The following is a 22685-nucleotide window of genomic DNA, read 5'->3' as shown; positions in this document are numbered from 1 at the left end:
ATACTCACAAACACTCACACTCTCGGACACACACTCACACACACTCATAATCTCACACACACACTCACACATACACACTCACACACATTCACTCACACACACACTCACACACACATGCTCACACACACATATTCACTCACACACACACTCACTCACACACTCACATTCACACACACATACTCACTCACACTCATAATCGGACACACTCTCACTCACACACAGTCACACACACTCACTCACGCACTCACATACATGCGTATACACTCACTCACACAAACTCACACACACTCATCACACACAATCACACACACTCACTCATACACACGCACACACACACACTCAGACACACTCACTCACACACACTCCAACACACTCACTCACACTCATTCACACACACACACTCACTCACAAACTTACATTCACTCACACAAACTCACTCTCACACTCATCACACACAATCACACACACTCACTCACAAACACTCACTCACACACATACAACACTCACATACTCTTGCTTACACACTCTTGCATACACATTCTTGCACACACACTGTCGCACACACACTCTCGCATACACGCTCTTGCACACACACTTTTGCATATACATTCATGCACACACACTCACGCATACACACTCTCGCACACACACTCTCGCACACACACTCTCGCACACACACGCTCTCGCAAACAGTCACTCACTCACACACACTCTCGTACACACAACTATTGGACACTGTAGCATACCTTGATTCCTCCTTCCCCTGGTATTCCTCTTGCTCCGTCCGCTCCTGCACGACCCTGCAACACAAGATATCCTCATTACTCAGGTTGAGGAACGCATTGGCGGAAGTGGAACGAGCTGTAAAATGTACACAAATGCTCACTCACCCTGCGGCCTGATTTTCCTGGTGGACCCCCCAGACCTCGGGAACCGCGGGGACCCTGTTGAACATCAAGGGATGAGAGTCAGCACCAACATTACACACAGCGTGGCTTACTGTGGCCCACAATATGCACACCCCACGTACCACACAATATATCCACGGAGTGTATCTCACATTACGCACCAGGTATCACCACATTACACCCGAGTATCCCACATTACACACCGTGTATCCCACATTACACCCCGTGTATCCCACATTACACACCGTGTATCCCACATTACACCCGTGTATCCCACATTACACCCGTGTATCCCACATTACACACCGTGCATCCCACATTACACACCGTGTATCTCACATTACACCCGTGTATCCCACATTACACCCCGTGTATCCCACATTACACACCATGTATCCCACATTACACCCCGTGTATCCCACATTACACACCTTGTATCCCACATAACACCCCGTGTAGCCCACATTACACACCGTGTATCCCACATTACATCCCGTGTATCACCATATGACACCCGTGTATCCCACATTACACCCCGTGTATCCCACATTACACACCATGTATCCCACATTACACCCCGTGTATCCCACATTACACACCTTGTATCCCACATAACACCCCGTGTAGCCCACATTACACACCGTGTATCCCACATTACATCCCGTGTATCACCATATGACACCCGTGTATCCCACATTACACCCCGTGTATCCCACATTACACACAATGTATATCACATTACACCCGTGTATCCCACATTACATCTCGTGTATCACCAGATTACACTTGTGAATTGCACATTACACACCGTGTATCCCACATTACAGACAGTGTATCCCACATTACACACCGTGTATCCCACATTACACCCCGTTTATCCCACATTACACCCCGTGTATCCCACATTACACACCGACTATCCCACATTAAACACCGTGTGTCTCACATTACACACCGTGTATCCCACATTACACACTCTGAATCCCACATTACACCGTGTATCCCACATTACACCGCGTATACCACATTACACACTGTGTATCCCACATTACACACTGTGTATCCCACGTTACACCATGTATCCCACATTACACACTGTGTATCCCACATTACACTCCGTGTATCTCAAATAAAACACTGTGTATCCCACATTACACACTGTGTATCCCACGTTACACCGTGTATCCCACATTACACTCCGTGTATCCCACTTTACACCCCATGTATCTCACATTACACCGTGTATCCCACATTACACCCCGTGCATCCACATTACATACCGTGTATCCCACAATACACCGTGTATCACCAGATTACACCCGTGTATCCCACATTATACACCGTGTATCCCACATTACACCGTGCATCCCACATTACACACTGTGGATCCCACATTACACCCCGTGTACCTCACATTACACACCGTGTATCCCACATTACACACCGTGTATCTCACATTACACCCCATGTATCCCACATTACACCCCGTGTATCCCACATTACACATCGTGTATCCCACATTACACCCCGTGTATCCCACATCACACCGTGTAGCCCACATTACACCCCGTTTATCCCACATTACACACCGTGTATCCCACATTACACACTGTGTATCCCACATAACACCGTGTATCCCACATTACACCGCGTATCCCACATTACAGACTGTGTATCCCACATTACACCCCGTGTATCCCACATTACACCCTGTGTATCTCACATTACACTCCGTGTATCCCATATTACACACCGCGTATCCCAACTTACACACCGTCTATCCCACATTAAACACAGTGTGTCTCACATTACACACCGTGTATCCCACATTACACCCCGTGTATCCCACATTACATCCCGTGTATCTCACATTACACATCGTGCACCCCACATTACACCCCGTGTATCCCACATTACACACAATGTATACCACATTACACCCGTGTATCCCAAATTACATCCCGTGTATCACCAGATTACACCCGTGAATTGCACATTACACACCGTGTATCCCACATTACACACTGTGTATCCCACATTACACCGTGTATCCCGCATTACATCGCGTATCCCACATTAGAGACTGTGTATCCCACATTACACCCCGTGTATCCAACATTACACCGTGTATCCTCCATTAAACACCGTGTATCCCAAATTACACACCATGTATCCCACATTACACGCCGCGTATCCCACATTACATAGTGTATCCCACATTACACACCGTGTATCCCACATTACACCCCGTGTACCTCACATTACACACCGTGTATCCCACATTACACACTGTGTATCCCACATAACACCGTGTATCCCACATTACACACTGTGTATCCCACATTACACTCCGTGTATCTCACATTACACACTGTGTATCCCACATTACACACTGTGTATCCCACGTTACACCGTGTATCCCACATTACACTCCGTGTATCCCACTTTACACCCCATGTATCTCACATTACACCGTGTATCCCACATTACACCCCGTGCATCCACATTACATACCGTGTATCCCACAATACACCGTGTATCACCAGATTACACCCGTGTATCCCACATTACACACCGTGTATCCCACATTACACCGTGCATCCCACATTACACACTGTGGATCCCACATTACACCCCGTGTACCTCACATTACACACCGTGTATCCCACATTACACGCCGTGTATCTCACATTACACCGCGTGTATCCCACATTACACCCCGTGTATCCCACATTACACATCGTGTATCTCACATTACACATCGTGCACCCCACATTACACCCCGTGTATCCCACATTACACACAATGTATACCACATTACACCCGTGTATCCCAAATTACATCCCGTGTATCACCAGATTACACCCGTGAATTGCACATTACACACCGTGTATCCCACATTACACATTGTTTATCCCACATTACAAACCGTGTATACCACATTACACACTGTGTATCCCACATTACACCGTGTATCCCGCATTACATCGCGTATCCCACATTAGAGACTGTGTATCCCACATTACACCCCGTGTATCCAACATTACACCGTGTATCCTCCATTAAACACCGTGTATCCCAAATTACACACCATGTATCCCACATTACACGCCGCGTATCCCACATTACATAGTGTATCCCACATTACACACCGTGTATCCCACATTACACCCCGTGTACCTCACATTACACACCGTGTATCCCACATTACACACTGTGTATCCCACGTTACACCATGTATCCCACATTACACACTGTGTATCCCACATTACACTCCGTGTATCTCACATTACACACTGTGTATCCCACATTACACACTGTGTATCCCACGTTACACCGTGTATCCCACATTACACTCCGTGTATCCCACTTTACACCCCATGTATCTCACATTACACCGTGTATCCCACATTACACCCCGTGCATCCACATTACATACCGTGTATCCCACAATACACCGTTTATCACCAGATTACACCCGTGTATCCCACATTACACACCGTGTATCCCACATTACACCGTGCATCCCACATTACACACTGTGGATCCCACATTACACCCCGTGTACCTCACATTACACACCGTGTATCCCACATTACACCCCGTGTATCCCACATTACACATCGTGTATCCCACATTACACCCCGTGTATCCCACATCACACCGTGTAGCCCACATTACACCCCGTTTATCCCACATTACACACCGTGTATCCCACATTACACACTGTGTATCCCACATAACACCGTGTATCCCACATTACACCGCGTATCCCACATTACAGACTGTGTATCCCACATTACACCCCGTGTATCCCACATTACACCCTGTGTATCTCACATTACACTCCATGTATCCCATATTACACACCGCGTATCCCAAATTACACACCGTCTATCCCACATTAAACACAGTGTGTCTCACATTACACACCGTGTATCCCACATTACACCCCGTGTATCCCACATTACATCCCGTGTATCTCACATTACACATCGTGCACCCCACATTACACCCCGTGTATCCCACATTACACACAATGTATACCACATTACACCCGTGTATCCCAAATTACATCCCGTGTATCACCAGATTACACCCGTGAATTGCACATTACACACCGTTTATCCCACATTACACATTGTTTATCCCACATTACACACCGTGTATACCACATTACACACTGTGTATCCCACATTACACCGTGTATCCCGCATTACATCGCGTATCCCACATTAGAGACTGTGTAACCCACATTACACCCCGTGTATCCAACATTACACCGTGTATCCTCCATTAAACACCGTGTATCCCAAATTACACACCATGTATCCCACATTACACGCCGCGTATCCCACATTACATAGTGTATCCCACATTACACACCGTGTATCCCACATTACACCCCGTGTACCTCACATTACACACCGTGTATCCCACATTACACACTGTGTATCCCACATAACACCGTGTATCCCACATTACACCGCGTATCCCACATTACAGACTGTGTATCCCACATTACACCCCGTGTATCCCACATTACACCCTGTGTATCTCACATTACACTCCGTGTATCCCATATTACACACCGCGTATCCCAAATTACACACCGTCTATCCCACATTAAACACAGTGTGTCTCACATTACACACCGTGTATCCCACATTACACCCCGTGTATCCCACATTACATCCCGTGTATCTCACATTACACATCGTGCATCCCACATTACACCCCGTGTATCCCACATTACACACAATGTATACCACATTACACCCGTGTATCCCAAATTACATCCCGTGTATCACCAGATTACACCCGTGAATTGCACATTACACACCGTGTATCCCACATTACACATTATTTATCCCACATTACACACCGTGTATACCACATTACACACTGTGTATCCCACATTACACCGTGTATCCCGCATTACACCGCGTATCCCACATTAGAGACCGTGTATCCCATATTACACACCATGTATCCCACATTACACGCCGCGTATCCCACATTACATAGTGTATCCCACATTACACACTGTGTATCCCACATTACACCCCGTGTATCTCACATTACACATCGTGTATCCCACATTACACACCGTGTATCCCACATTACACACCGTGTATCGCACATTACATACTATTTATCCCACATTACACACTGTGTATCCCACATTACACCATGTGTATCCCACATTACACCGTGTAGCCCATATTACACCCGTGTATCCCACATTACATCCCGTGTATCACGATATTACACCTGTGTATCCCACATTACACCCCGTGTATCCCACATTACACACAATGTATACCACATTACACCCGTGTATCCCACATTACATCCCGTGTATCACCAGATTACACCCGTGAATTGCACATTACACACCGTGTATCCCACATTACACATTGTTTATCCCACATTACACACCGTGTATCCTACATTACACACCATATATCCCAAATTACTCACCGTCTATCCCACATTAAACACAGTGTGTCTCACATTACACACCGTGTATCCCACATTACACACTGTGTATCCCACATTACATCCCGTGTATCCCTCATTACACACCGTGTATCACACATTACACCGTGTATCCCACTTTACACCGGGCATCCCACATTACACACCGTGTATCCCACATTATACCGTGTATCTCACATTACACTCCGTGTATCCCACATTACACCGTGCATCCCACATTACACACCGTGTATCCCACATTACACCCCATATACCTTACATTATACACCGTGTATCCCACATTTCACACCATGTATCTCACATTACACACCATGTATCTCACATTACACACTGTGTATCCCACATTACACACAGTGTATCCCACATTACATCCCGTGTATCACCAGATCTACACCCGTGAATCCCACATTACACCCCGTGTATCCCACATTACACCCCGTTTATCCCACATTACACCCCGTGTACCTCACATTACACACCGTGTATCCCACATTACACACCGTGTATCTCACATTACACCCCGTGTATCCCACATTACACACCGTGTATCCCACATTACACACCGTGTATCCCACATTACATCCCGTGCATCCCACATTACACACCGTGTATCCCACATTACACCGCGTATCCCACATTACAGACTGTGTATCCCACATTACACCCCGTGTATCCCACATTACACCCTGTGTATCTCACATTACACTCCGTGTATCCCATATTACACACCGCGTATCCCAAATTACACACCGTCTATCCCACATTAAACACAGTGTGTCTCACATTACACACCGTGTATCCCACATTACACCCCGTGTATCCCACATTACATCCCGTGTATCTCACATTACACATCGTGCATCCCACATTACACCCCGTGTATCCCACATTACACACAATGTATACCACATTACACCCGTGTATCCCAAATTACATCCCGTGTATCACCAGATTACACCCGTGAATTGCACATTACACACCGTGTATCCCACATTACACATTGTTTATCCCACATTACACACCATGTATACCACATTACACACTGTGTATCCCACATTACACCGTGTATCCCGCATTACACCGCGTATCCCACATTAGAGACCGTGTATCCCATATTACACACCATGTATCCCACATTACACGCCGCGTATCCCACATTACATAGTGTATCCCACATTACACACCGTGTATCCCACATTACACCCCGTGTATCTCACATTACACATCGTGTATCCCACATTACACACCGTGTATCCCACATTACACACCGTGTATCGCACATTACATACTATTTATCCCACATTACACACTGTGTATCCCACATTACACCATGTGTATCCCACATTACACCGTGTAGCCCATATTACACCCGTGTATCCCACATTACATCCCGTGTATCACCAGATTACACCCGTGAATTGCACATTACACACCGTGTATCCCACATTACACATTGTTTATCCCACATTACACACCGTGTATCCCACATTACACACCATATATCCCAAATTACTCACCGTCTATCCCACATTAAACACAGTGTGTCTCACATTACACACCGTGTATCCCACATTACACACTGTGTATCCCACATTACATCCCGTGTATCCCTCATTACACACCGTGTATCACACATTACACCGTGTATCCCACTTTACACCGGGCATCCCACATTACACACCGTGTATCCCACATTATACCGTGTATCTCACATTACACTCCGTGTATCCCACATTACACCGTGCATCCCACATTACACACCGTGTATCCCACATTACACCCCATATACCTTACATTATACACCGTGTATCCCACATTTCACACCATGTATCTCACATTACACACCATGTATCTCACATTACACACTGTGTATCCCACATTACACACAGTGTATCCCACATTACATCCCGTGTATCACCAGATCTACACCCGTGAATCCCACATTACACCCCGTGTATCCCACATTACACCCCGTTTATCCCACATTACACACCGTGTATCCCACATTACACACTGTGTATCCCACATAACACCGTGTATCCCACATTACACACCGTGTAGCCCACATTACATCCCGTGTATCCCTCATTACACACCGTGTATCACACATTACACCGTGTATCCCACTTTACACCGGGCATCCCACATTACACACCGTGTATCCCACATTATACCGTGTATCTCACATTACACTCCGTGTATCCCACATTACACCGTGCATCCCACATTACACACCGTGTATCCCACATTACACCCCATATACCTTACATTATACACCGTGTATCCCACATTTCACACCATGTATCTCACATTACACACCATGTATCTCACATTACACACTGTGTATCCCACATTACACACAGTGTATCCCACATTACATCCCGTGTATCACCAGATCTACACCCGTGAATCCCACATTACACCCCGTGTATCCCACATTACACCCCGTTTATCCCACATTACACACCGTGTATCCCACATTACACACTGTGTATCCCACATAACACCGTGTATCCCACATTATACCGCGTATCCCACATTACAGACTGTGTATCCCACATTACACCCCGTGTATCCCACATTACACTCTGTGTATATCACATTAACACCGTGTATCCCACATTACACCGTGCATCCCAAATTACACACAGTGGATCCCACATTACACCCCGTGTACCTCACATTACACACCGTGTATCCCACATTACACACCGTGTATCTCACATTACACCCCGTGTATCCCACATTACACACCGTGTATCCCACATTACACACCGTGTATCCCACATTACATCCCGTGCATCCCACATTACACACCGTGTATCCCACATTACACCGTGTATCCCACTTTACACCGGGCATCCCACATTACACACCGTGTATCCCACATTACACCCCATATACCTTACATTACACACCGTGTATCCCACATTACACCCCGTGTACCTCACATTACACACCGTGTATCTCACATTACACACCGTGTATCCCACATTACACACCGTGTATCCCACATTACACCCCGTGTATCCCACATCACACTGTGTTGCACACATTACATCCCATGTATCCCACATTACATCCCGTGTATCACCACATTACACACCCCGTGTATCCCACATTACATCCCGTGTATCACCAGATTACACCCGTGAATCCCACATTACATCCCGTGTATCTCACATTACACACTGTTTATCCAACATGACACACCGTGTATCCCACATTACACCCCGTTTATCCCACATTACACCCCGTGTATCCCACATTACACACCGTCGATCCCACATTACACACTGTGTATCGCACATTACACCGTGTATCCCACATTACACACCGTGTAGCCCACATTACACCGTGCATCCCACATTACACACCGTGTATCCCACATTACACTGCATATCCCACATTAGAGACCGTGTATCCCACATTACACCCCATGCATCCCACATTACACTCCGTGTATCTCACATTACACTCCGTGTATTCCACATTACACCGTGCATCCCACATTACACACCGTGTATCCCACATTACACCCCGTGTACCTTACATTACACACCGTGTATCCCACATTACACACCGTGTATCGCACATTACACACCGTGTATCTCACATTACACACCGTGTATCTAACATTACACCCCGTGTATCCCACATTACACCGTGTATCGCACATTACACACTTGTATCCCACATTACACCCGTGTATCCCACATTACACCCCGCGTATCCCACATTACACACAATGTATACCACATTACACTCGTGTATCCCACATTACATCCCGTGTATCACCAAATTACACTCGTGAATTGCACATTACACCCCATGTATCACACATTACACCATGTATCCCACAATACACACTGTGTTACCCACTTTACACACCGTGTAACCCACATTACACCGTGTATCTCAGATTACACACCGTATATCTCACATTACACCGTGTATCCCACATTACACACTGTGTATCCCACATTACACACCGTGTAACCCACATTCCACCCCGTGTGTCCCACATTACACACCGTGTATCACACATTCCACATCGTGTATCCCACATTATACCGTGTATCCCACATTATACACCATGTGTTCCACATTACACACCATGTGTCCCACAATACAAGCCGTGTATCCCACATTGCATGCGGTGTATCCCACATGACACATCGTGCATCCCACATTAAACACCGAGTATCTCACATTACACACTGCGTATCACACATTACACATCGTGTATCCTACATTACACACTGTGTATCCCACATTACACCCCATGTATCGCACATTACACACCGTGTATCTCACATTACACCCTGTGTACCACACATTACAGGCTGCATTCAGACAGGCTGTTGGAATTCACAGACCCCCCTGTTAGAGCTTCTACGTGCCACTCAGCACATTGCATTAAGTCATCAATCAACTTGACATTTTAGGACCTTTGGTAGTGAGCCAATTAAAGGTTAACAGTATATCAATTGAGCCAATAAGGTCAAAGAAGGCGTGTTCTTTTCTGTAAACTGAGGCAGGTATAAGAACAGCCATTTTGGCCATGTGGTCTCAGAAGGACAAAGGCCTGGCTTAAAGCCAGAAGCTTGTTGCTGCTGCCAGAATAAAATTACATTAAACTACAACCGGAGTTCGTATTTCATTGGAAAAATTAAGAGATCCAACAATTTTGGCGTTACAAACAGGATCGCTGAGGAAAGAAACTGGATTTTGGACATCGGACCTACATACTGAGGTATGGACTCCTCTTTATAAAAGTCCTCGGTCAATAGTCTAAATTCGTCTCTCCTTCTACGCGATTCCGAAAGCCTCCGGTTTGCGAACCCTCCGGTTGGTAGTCGGCTCGAGCTCCCATAGACGTCTAAACTTCGGCGGTGTGTTAGTTAATTCATCACCGACCTATTGATCGGCTGGAAAGCCTACGACTCGAGACCCCAGTAAAGAAATCAGTATAATGGCAGCAGGAGATAAGAGCAAAGAATTGCCTACAACTGAGGTTTCGATAGATGAAATCCTCGAACAGTTAAAAGAATACATAGAGCAACCATTCAACTTATCTAAAACCTGTATTAAGATCAAACAGAAATACGGTACCACCAAAGGACAATGGTCCTTGGATGAGATCAAAAGGGTCTGGGAAAAACGACCCGTATGAAAAATAAAGAGCGAATCAGATGGTCCCTAGCCGTTATGGGACAGATCCGATAGCGGAATGAAATTATAACGCGTTCCCAACATGATCGAGAACTGACCAGTACAAAGGACCAATTGCAAGCTGTTTGTGAACAACTAAGACAGAAAAGACTTGAACTTGAAAAGTTGGAAGCGGAAGTTAAAGATCTTAAAGATGAAATTAAAGAATGGAAAAAATCATGAGGTCAAGAGACAGTAATAGGAAAAGGAAAATGTATTGGTCAATTCCCAGGGTACCCATGTTTGGATAAATTAAAAGCACAAACCCGAAGACATGACCAAGAAATAGATACGGATTCTGAATCCTCCGACGATACAGTGTCGGAGGATGATGAAGAATTAGGAGTGCGCTTTGCCCTGTTTAAAAAAAGACGAGTTGTCGTCAGATCAGAAGAGACTGCGATGAGGACGGAACCAAAACAACGAAGAAAGGGGTGTATGCAAAATATTTAGTTCATGATCCGGCAGACCCAGAGAAAATTGATAAATGGTCCAAAGAATTGCCCAATCCCAAGAAAGGGGGAGTGAAAACGTGGGACCAATTGGACCGCTTAAGAAATATATATCAGCTTCATCCCTGGGACGGAGTGCAAATTTTGACCATAATGGTGCCAAAAACACAGGGAAGAAAATTGCACGACAAGGTAGGAGAAGCTTTGGGGCAGAATGAGCAAGAATTAGACGCAGGATGGGAGGCGATTAAACACTGGCTGCAAGCCTTCAGTCCAGCTAAGACAGACTGGAGAAAAATTGCAGCCTGCCAACAGAAAGGAACAGAGGAGGTCCTGGAGTATGACGAGCGGTTTAGATGCACGTGGCTCGAACATTCGGGTATGAATAATACGGATGAGGAAATGGATGAACAAGTGTTTGGACCCCTGAAAGCAGCTTTCGTGGCAGGTCTAAAGCCAGAACTGTCCAAAATGCTTAAGATAGTGTTACCGGACTGGGAAGGTAGAGGAACTACCTTTGCAGCATTGGTGGATCGATGTAACCAATTAGATCAGGATATGGGAGCTAAAGTCCGAGCTGTCCAGGCTATGGGATGGAAATCCCAGGATTCCGATAAACAGTTATTTGGAAAATTACTCGGAAAATGTCATTATTGCGGGAAAGAAGGTCACTGGGCCAAGACGTGCAGGGCGAAACAGAAAGGTCGTGGCTGGGGAAGAGGACGCAGCCAGGGATACAATTCAGCCAACAAACCAGGCTTGTCACAAGATAATGACCTCATAGAAGCATTTAAGCGACTGACAATACAACAACAGAAGGAGTTACTTGGGATAGCAAAAAACGATTAAAGCCCACCCTGGCCCCCCTCCTCGCACTAATACAACAAAGGGGAGATGGGCTATATATAACTGTGAGGGTGGGTGATAAGGATGTGGACTGTCTTTTAGACAGAGGGGCGGAATTAACATGCTTACCTCTACAATATGGAGACTTTTTGCCGTTGGATGGTAGGGTACGTACAGCCTTTGGAGTTGGGGGCCATAAAATGGAAATTAAAAGGACAACACCGGTACTTATAGGGCTGGGTCCACATGAACTAACCATGCCGGTCTGGATAGGCCCAGTAGATCAACCCCTTTTGGAAATGGACGTTCTAATCCAAGTAGATTCATCGTTGCATTTCGAGGATGGTCGGGTGACATGGTCAATTAGAACTTTGAAGAAAGAAGAATTGAAGGAACACTCGATGTGGGCTAAAGATAAGAATGATTGTGGCCTACTCCAGATGGAGCCTGCGTCATTTACCGGGACCAAGCCTCCATGCACTAAACAGTATCCCATCAGTACAACTGCCATCGCGGGAATCTTACCAGTTATTCCGCAATTGGAGAAACAAGGGGTGCTTATTAAAACGCATAGCTCCTCCAATAGCCCCGTGTGGCCGGTACAGAAATCTAATGAGACTTGGCGTTTGACTGTCGATTATAGGAAAGCTAACCACTGTATTGATCAAAAAGCTCCTTTGGTTGCAGATCCCTCCACCATTTTTAATGCCCTCAAACCGGAACATAAATATTTCTCGGTTATAGATATGGCCAACGGATTTTGGTCGGTGCCTCTGGCACCGGAGGTTCGACAGTGGTTTGCTTTCACGGTCCAAAGACAACAGTATACTTGGACCCGGTTACCGCAGGGTTTCCACAACAGCCTAGGGTATTCCACATGGCTTTACAAAGCCATTTGCGAGAATTACCTCTCCTGTCATCAACAGTCATCCAATATGTAGACGATATCCTGCTAGCTTCAAACTCGGAAGAATAGCATGAACAAGATTTACGAGCTTTGCTGGACCACCTTTGGCTGAAAGGACATAAAGCCAGCATCGACAAAGCACAAATATCCCAAGAAGAGGTTGTATACCTGGGACAAAAGATTTCACAAGGAAAGAGAGAACTCACCCAGGATAGAACTGCAGCCATTCGGGCTGCTAAAAAACCCACCACTATTCAGGAACTAAGGTCTTTTTTGGGATTGTGTAACTTTAACAGAAATTGGATTGACTCCTAAACACAGCTTGCTCAGCCATTGAATGATATTTTAAAGGGGAAACGTGCCTCTCAAGAAGCCATCACCCTCACTAAAGAACAGCAAGAGGACTTCCTGAGTTTGAAAAAGGCTTTGTGCTCGGCACTGGCTCTGGGAATTTACCCTGTTTGTTCATGAGAAAGAAGGATATATGACAGCTATACTGACACAAGAACATGGGGATCGGCAAAGACCTATTGGCTATTATTCGGCAAAACTGGTAGCCCTCAGATGGGGAAGTTGCCTAAGGGTCATGGAAGTTACATGTCGAGCGGTAATGATCACTGCGGGTCTAGTCCTCGACCAAAAGCTGATTGTCAAGTGTCCCCACACCGTACACGCTTTGCTGTCTATGAATAGAATGTCTCAGATGACAGCAGCTAGATGGACCCGTTGGACAGCAGTTTTGGAAGCTCCTAATCTCCATATCGTCCGGGCCAGCCCGGTTAATCCCGCAACTATGCTCCCGATGTTAGAATCGAGGGAGCAAGAGGGGGGAGAATGTGAAGAGCATGACTGCGTGGAGATTTTAAAAGAAACAGAACAAGCAGCCTTAGCAGCAGAGGAGCCTCTGCACAACCCAGACCTCATCCTGTTTACAGATGGTTCCTCCTTTGTTGACAAGGGTACCAGAAAAGCAGGATGGGCAGTTACAACCTTATATGAGGTAGTGGCAAAAGGATGTTTACCCTCAGGAACGTCAGCACAACAGACCGAGTTACGGGCCCTGTCAGAAGCATGTCAAATAGCAGAAGGACAGACAGCTAATGTCTACACAGATTCGCGTTATGCTTTTGGAGTCGCTCACGACTTTGGTCTGTTATGGTGGAAAAGAGGATTCCTCACTGCTGCTGGTACACCTATCCGAAATGGAAAAGAAGTCCGAGACTTACTGGAGGCCATACAATTACCTCAGGAAGTGTCCATCCTGAAGTGTAAGGCCCATACCAAGGAAAATACAACAGAAGCACAGGGAAATGCCCTAGCCGACCAGGGCGTTCCTCCAGAAGAACCAACACAGATTTGCAGAATGAAAGCACTCAGGACTCTGACACGAGACCTTCAAACAATGTAAGGCGAGTGCTCCTGAGAGGAAAAATGGACATGGATTGAGGCAGGAATTAAGCTATGCGAAGATGGTGTCTGGAGACAAAGAGTTACCGACAAGCCAGTCGCGCCACAAGCGCTTATGCCTTTTGTAGCCCAACAGATCCACTCGTGGGGACACTTGGCCTCACAACAGATGACGGCACCGTTCCAGAAAAGCTGGTGGGGTCGGGGATTTAAAAAACATGCCCAGCTGGTAGCAGACCGCTGTGTGGTCTGCCAGAAAAATAATTCTGGACCCATCACGGTAATGCCCCAACTGAGGCCCCCTGCCCCTGTCGGACCATTCCAGCATCTGCAGGTTGATTATATATCTCTCCCTCCATGCCAAGGATACACTAACATTCTTGTCATGGTCGAAAGATTCTCTAGATGGGTAGAAGCTGTCCCAAGTAAAAGAGCCACAGCCAATCACACTGCAAAGGTCTTGTGTAAGGATTACATTCCCCGATGGGGAGTCCCGAATAGCATTGACTCAGATCAGGGAACACACTTCACAGGTGCTGTCTGCCAAGAAGTCTGTAGGTTATTGAACATTACGTGGGATTTACACTGTCCTTATCATCCACAATCATCAGGACAAGGAGAGCGAATGAATCGAACTCTGAAACAACGGCTTGCCAAATAACACCAAGAAGGAACACCATTGCCCCAGGCACTACCAGTAGTGCTATGTAGCATTAGGGCAACCCCGAACAGAACGACAGGTCTAAGCCCATTTGAAATTATAACAGGAAGACCCGTGTCGCTGCCAGGAACTATCGATTTACGGAAAGCTGATGTTCACTTAATGAGTGACACTTTGTTATCATACTGTCAGAACTTAACCAATGCTATTAGTTCTGTTTCCCGACAGGTATCGGCAGCTTGGGGTAATCCACCCGAAGGAGGACACGACATCATCCCGGGAGTCTGGGTGTATGTGAAAAAGTTGCATAAAGAACCTTTGGGTGCCAAGTGGGAGGGACCTTATCAAGTGTTATTGACCACCCAGGCAGCTGTTAAAGTCCAAGGAAAGAAAGCCTGGATTCACGCCTCACATGTTAAACGAGCACCCGTAACTGAAGCTGAAATTTAATAAGGACAGTTACTTTTTGCCAAAATGTATACATTTACCGTATTACTGATTGTAGGTATTCTAGGCATAGGCCTACTTCTTACTAGTCGACCCTCTGCACCAAAGGGAAATAGTAGAGTACCAAGGGAATTCCATGTAAATACCTTTTTATATATGTCATACATTTATGCCAAACAAGGTAACATTTCTAGTTGTTGAGTGTGTGTGCATATTTCTATTCACTCAAAGGGAGGGATTCCCTTGAGGCCAGTCCCCTTGAATATCTCGGAAATGGCTGAGTGGATAATTAATCAAAACAAAACAGGCAATGCGTTTCAGGATACGGAAAACTGGGCACGTAAATGGAAGTCAGCAGGTTATAATCTGACTACCTTTGAAGGGGGATACCAACCGTGCTACAATAATTCCAAACGGCCCCCATTTTTTGTTATCACTAATACAACGGGAATAGGAAGACCGGGGGAATCGGTCTGTCTGATTAGAAACATCAAAAGAGGCCAAAATATGGGGTATAGCAACTGATCCCGAAATTATAATATAATCAAGCCAAGGAACCGTCCAAACTGGGCCGATGTGGGAATTCTTAACGTAACAGGGATTCTGAATAAAACAGATGGGAAAGCCTGGACAGGCCCCGGAGTGTTGCTGACAAAGAAACAGCTAACATTCATTGCCTATAATGGCACCTATTGGGTGTGTGGCCACAAGGCCTACCCTTGGCTGCCCCAGAATTGGATGGGATCCTGCTATTTAGCCTACATTGTGCCTTATATGTATCATATAAAGTCACTGTCAGAACATTTACACCGTCCTAAGAGAGCTATCACAGAAACAGAGAGGTTCTTTGCCTTTCTGATCCCCAGGTATGGGACCGTCAGACTAGCAAGGGAATCCATTAACATGGCATCCGTTGTGGAACGGGTAGCCAATGATACCTCAGAGGCCCTAGTTAAAATCAATGCAGAAATGGTAGCAATCCGCACAGTAGCCCTACAGAATAGACTGGCCCTTGATTACATCCTGGCTGAAAAGGGAGGTACTTGCGCCCTACTCGGAACTGAGTGTTGCACGTTTATCCCAGATAGCTCCGAAGAAATTACCCACTTAGCGGAGCATATCCAAAAGGAGGTAGAAAAACTTAAGCAACCCCCATCATTCACTTTGTGGAGCGGAGCCACTGAATGGCTAGGTTCAATAGGAACTTCATTGGTGGAAGGTTTAATTCTATTTGTTGTAATTGTTTTACTTTTATATTGTTTGTTTATGTTGATTAAATGTTGTTGCGACCAGGCGGCTGTAGCTGCTGTCCCGCAGGTGAGGCACCTTGCAGGTCCCAGCAGACCGTCTGTACGTGGCACAGGGGTATGTTAGGTTTAAGGGAAGGTTGTTTTTACTGGTTGAATTAAGGTATTGATTTGGATTCAATTGGAATAAGGTTAATTAACCTGCTAAAATCAGACTTCCATTGTGGCCACGATGGAATTCGGGTTGGTGTAAATTTGTGTGGAAGCTACTAGTCTGGACATGTGACGAAACACATCAACAAATTTTAGAAGGAAACTTTATTAACATGTATGAAATTATTTTGTAGAATGTTTAACCATTGATACCTGATGTTTTATGATTCAGTTTGTGAAAGAATCAAAGGGGGGATTGATAGAGAATTCAAACAGGCTGCATTCAGAAAGGCTGTCAGAATTCACAGACCCCGCATTTAGAGCTTCTACGTGCAACTCAGCACATTGCATTAAGTCATCAATCAACTTGACATTTTAAGACCTTTGGTAGCGAGCCAATTAAAGGTTAACAGTATATCAATTGAGCCAATAAGGTCAAAGAAAGCGTGTTCTTTTCTGTAAACTGAGACAGGTATAAGAACAGCCATTTTGGCCATATGGTCTCAGAAGGACAAAGGCCTGGCTTAAAGCCAGAAGCTTATTGCTGCTGCCAGAATAAAATTACATTAAAACTACAACCGGAGTTCGTATTTCATTGGAAAAATTAAGAGTTCCAACAGTACGGTGTATCCCACATTACACTCAGTGTATCCCAAATTCCCCCCGTGTATCCCATATTTCACACCATGTATCTCACATTACACACTGTGTATCCCAAATTACACCCCGTGTATCTCACATTACACACCGTGTATCCCACATTAGACACCGTGTACTTCACATTACACACTGTGTAGCCCACATTACACACCGTGCATCCCACATTACAACCCGTGTATCTCACATTACACCCCGTGTATCTCATATGACACACCGTGTAGTCCACATTTCACACCGTGTATCCCACATTACACACCATGAATCCCAAATTTCACCAGGTATCCGACATTGCACACCGTGTATCCCATATTACAAATCGTGTATCTCACATTGCACACTGTGTATTCGACATTACACAGCGTGTATCCCACATTACAGCATGTATCCCACATTACACCCCGTGTATCCCACATTACACCCCGTGTATCCCACATTACACCGTCTATTCAACATTACACCGTCTATTCAACATTACACACCGTGTATCCCACCTAACACCCCATGTACCCCAGATTACACCCCGTGTATCCCACATTACACACTGTGTATCCCACATTACAACGTGTATCCCACATTACACCCTGTGTATGCCGCATTACATCATGCATCGCATATTACACACTATGTATCCCACATTACACTGTGTATCCCACATTACACACAGCGTATCCCACATTACGCCGTCTATTCAGCGTTACACACCGTGTATCCCACATTAAACACCATTTATCCCACATTACACCCCGTGTATCCCACATTACACCCCATGTATCTCACATTACACCCCGTGTATCTCATATTACACACCATGTATCCCACATTACACACCGTGTATCCCACATTACACACCGTGTATCACATATTACACACCGTGTGTCCCAGATTACAGACCGTGTATCTTATATTACACACCGGGTATCCCACATTACACCCAGTGTATCCCAACATTGCACTGTGTAGTCAAAGTTACACCGTGTATCCCACATTACACTGCATATTCCACATTACACACCGTGTATCTCGCATTACACACTATTTATACTCCATTACTCATCGTGTATCCCACATTACTCACCATGAATCCCAATGACACCGGGTATCCCACATTACACACCGTGTACCCCACATTACACACCGTGTATCCCATATTACACACTGTGTATCTCACATTACACACCGTGTATCCCACATTACACACCGAGTATTCAACATTACACCCCGTGTACCCCACATTACACACCATGTATTCCATATTACACACCGTGTATCTCACATTACACACCATGTATCCCACATTACACACCGTGTATCCCACACTACACCCCATGTATCCCACAATACACCCCGTGTAACCACATTACACCCCGTGTATCTCATATTACACCCCATGTATCTCATAGTACACACCGTGTATCACATATTACACACCGTGTGTCCCAGATTACAGACCGTGTATCTCACATTACACACCGGGTATCCCACATTACACCCAATGTATCCCAACATTGCACTGTGTAGTCAAAGTTACACCATGTATCCCATATTACACACCGCATATCCCACATTACACACCGTGTATCCCACTTTACGCACTGTGTATCCCACATTACTTACCGTGTATCCCACATTACACACCATGTATCCCACATTACACTCCATGTATCTCATATTACGCACCGTGTATCCCACTTTACACACCGCGTATCCCACATTACATGCCGTGTATCTCACATTACATACCGTGTATCCCACATTACACACCATGCATCCCACATTACACACCATGTATCCCACATTACACACCGTGTATGCCACATTACACACAGTGGATCCCACATTACACCGTGTATCCCACATTACACCCCGTGTATCCCACATTGCACATTGTTTATCCCTCATTACATACCATGTATCCCACATTACACACCGTGTGTCCCATGTTACACCGCGTATCCCACATTACACCGCGTATCCCACATTACACACCGTGTATCCCACATTACATCCTGCGTATCTCGCATTACACACCGTGTATCCCACATTACTCACCGTGTATCCCACATTACACAACATGAATCCCAAATTACACCGGGTATCTCACATTGCAAACCATGTACCCCACATTACACACCGTGTATCCCACATTACACACCGTGTATCTCACATTACACACCGTGTATCCCACATGACACACCGTGCATTCGACATTACACACCGCGTATCCCATATTACACACCGTATATCTCACATTACACATAGTGTATCCCGTATTACTCATCGTGTATCTCACATTACACACCGTGTATCCCACATTACACACCATGTATTTGACATTACACCCCGTGTACCCCACATTGCACACCGTGTATCCCATATTACACACCGTGTATATCACATTGCACACTGTTTATTCTACATTACATCCCGTGTATCCCACGTTACACACTGTGTATCCCACATTACACCCCGTGTATCCCACATTACACCCCATGTATCCCACATTACACATCGTGTATCCCACATTACACCCCGTGTATCCCACATTACACTATGTATCCCACATTAGACACTGCGTATCCCACATTACACACCGCGTATCCCATATTACACACTGCATATCCCACATTACACACCGTGTATACCACATTACATCCCGTGTATCTCACATTACAGCCTGTGTATCCCATATTACTCACCGTGTATCCCACATTACACCGTGTAGCCCACATTACACATAATTCATCCTACATTGCACACCGTGTATCCCACATTACACACCGTGTATTCGACATTACACCCCGTGGCCCCACATTACACACCATGTATCCCATATTACACACCATGTATATCACATTACACACCGTGCATCCCACATTACATACCGTGTATCCCACATTGCACACTGTTTATCCTACATTACATCCCGTGTATCCCACGTTACCACACCCCGTGTATCCCACATTACAACCCGTGTATCCCACATTACACCCCATGTATCCCACATTACACATCGTGTATCCCACATTACACACCGTGTATCCCATATTACACCCAGTGTATCCCACATTAGACACCACGTATCACACATTACACACCGCGTATCCCACATTACGCACCGCGTATCCCACCTTACTCACCGTGTATCCCACATTACACCGTGTATCCCACATTACACACCATGTATCCCACATTACACACCGTGTATCCCACATTACACTTCGTGTATCTTACATTACGCACTGTGTATCCCACTTTACGCACCTTGCATCCCACATTACACTCCGTGTATCTCACATTACGCAACGTGTATCCCACTTTACGCACCGTGTATCCCACGTTACACACCGTGTATCGCACATTACACACCGTATATCCCACAACACAACCGGTGTAACTCAAATTACTCAACGTGTATCCCACATTACACACCGTGTATCCCACATTACATACCGTGAATCCTACATTGCATACCGAGTATCTCACATTACACACCGTGTATCCCACATTACACACCATGTATCCCACATTACACACCGTGTATCCGACATTACACACCGTGTATCCCACATTACACACCGTGTATCCCACATTACAGCGTGTATCCCATATTACACACTTTGTATCCCACATTACACACCGTGTATCCCACATTACACACCATGAATCCTACATTGCATACCGAGTATCTCACATTACACACCGTGTATCCCACATTACACACCGTGTATTCGACATTACACCCCGTGTACCCCACATTACACACCATGTATCCCATATTACACACCATGTATATCACATTACACACCGTGCATCCCACATTACATACCGTGTATCCCACATTGCACACTGTTTATCCTACATTACATCCCGTGTATCCCACGTTACCACACACTGTGTATCCCACATTACACCCCGTGTATCCCACATTACACCACGTGTATACCACATTACACATCGTGTATCCCACATTACACACCGTGTATCCCACATTACACCGTGTATCCCACATTACACTTCGTGTATCTCACATTATGCACCGTGTATCCCGCTTTACGCACCTTGTATTCCACATTACACTCCGTGTATCTCACATTACGCAACGTGTATCCCACATTACACACCGTGTATCCCACATCACAACCTGTGTAACTCAAATTACTCAACGTGTATCCCACATTACACACCGTGTATCCCACATTACATACCGTGAATCCTACATTGCATACCGAGTATCTCACATTACACACCGCATATCCCACATTACACACCATGTATCCCATA

The 22685-nt window shown here is 45.5% G+C and overlaps 1 protein-coding gene across 2 annotated transcripts in view; it reads right to left on the bottom strand.

Annotated features, from left to right (window-relative positions):
* Nucleotides 1-22685, bottom strand: part of LOC139229844 (collagen alpha-1(V) chain-like) — a 255106-nt gene that overhangs the window by 173939 nt on the left and 58482 nt on the right. For both annotated transcript variants that reach the window (XM_070861460.1, XM_070861459.1), the window contains exons 6-7: nucleotides 891-944; nucleotides 747-800 (exon numbers count right to left, since the gene is read on the bottom strand). In XM_070861460.1, the coding sequence (XP_070717561.1) occupies nucleotides 747-800; nucleotides 891-944 (108 nt within the window). The remainder of the gene's footprint in view (nucleotides 1-746; nucleotides 801-890; nucleotides 945-22685) is intronic.

This window comes from Pristiophorus japonicus, chromosome 19 (genome assembly GCF_044704955.1).
Source record: "Pristiophorus japonicus isolate sPriJap1 chromosome 19, sPriJap1.hap1, whole genome shotgun sequence".
Classification (NCBI taxonomy): domain Eukaryota; kingdom Metazoa; phylum Chordata; class Chondrichthyes; family Pristiophoridae; genus Pristiophorus; species Pristiophorus japonicus.
This window is presented reverse-complemented; position numbering and strand designations above follow the sequence as displayed.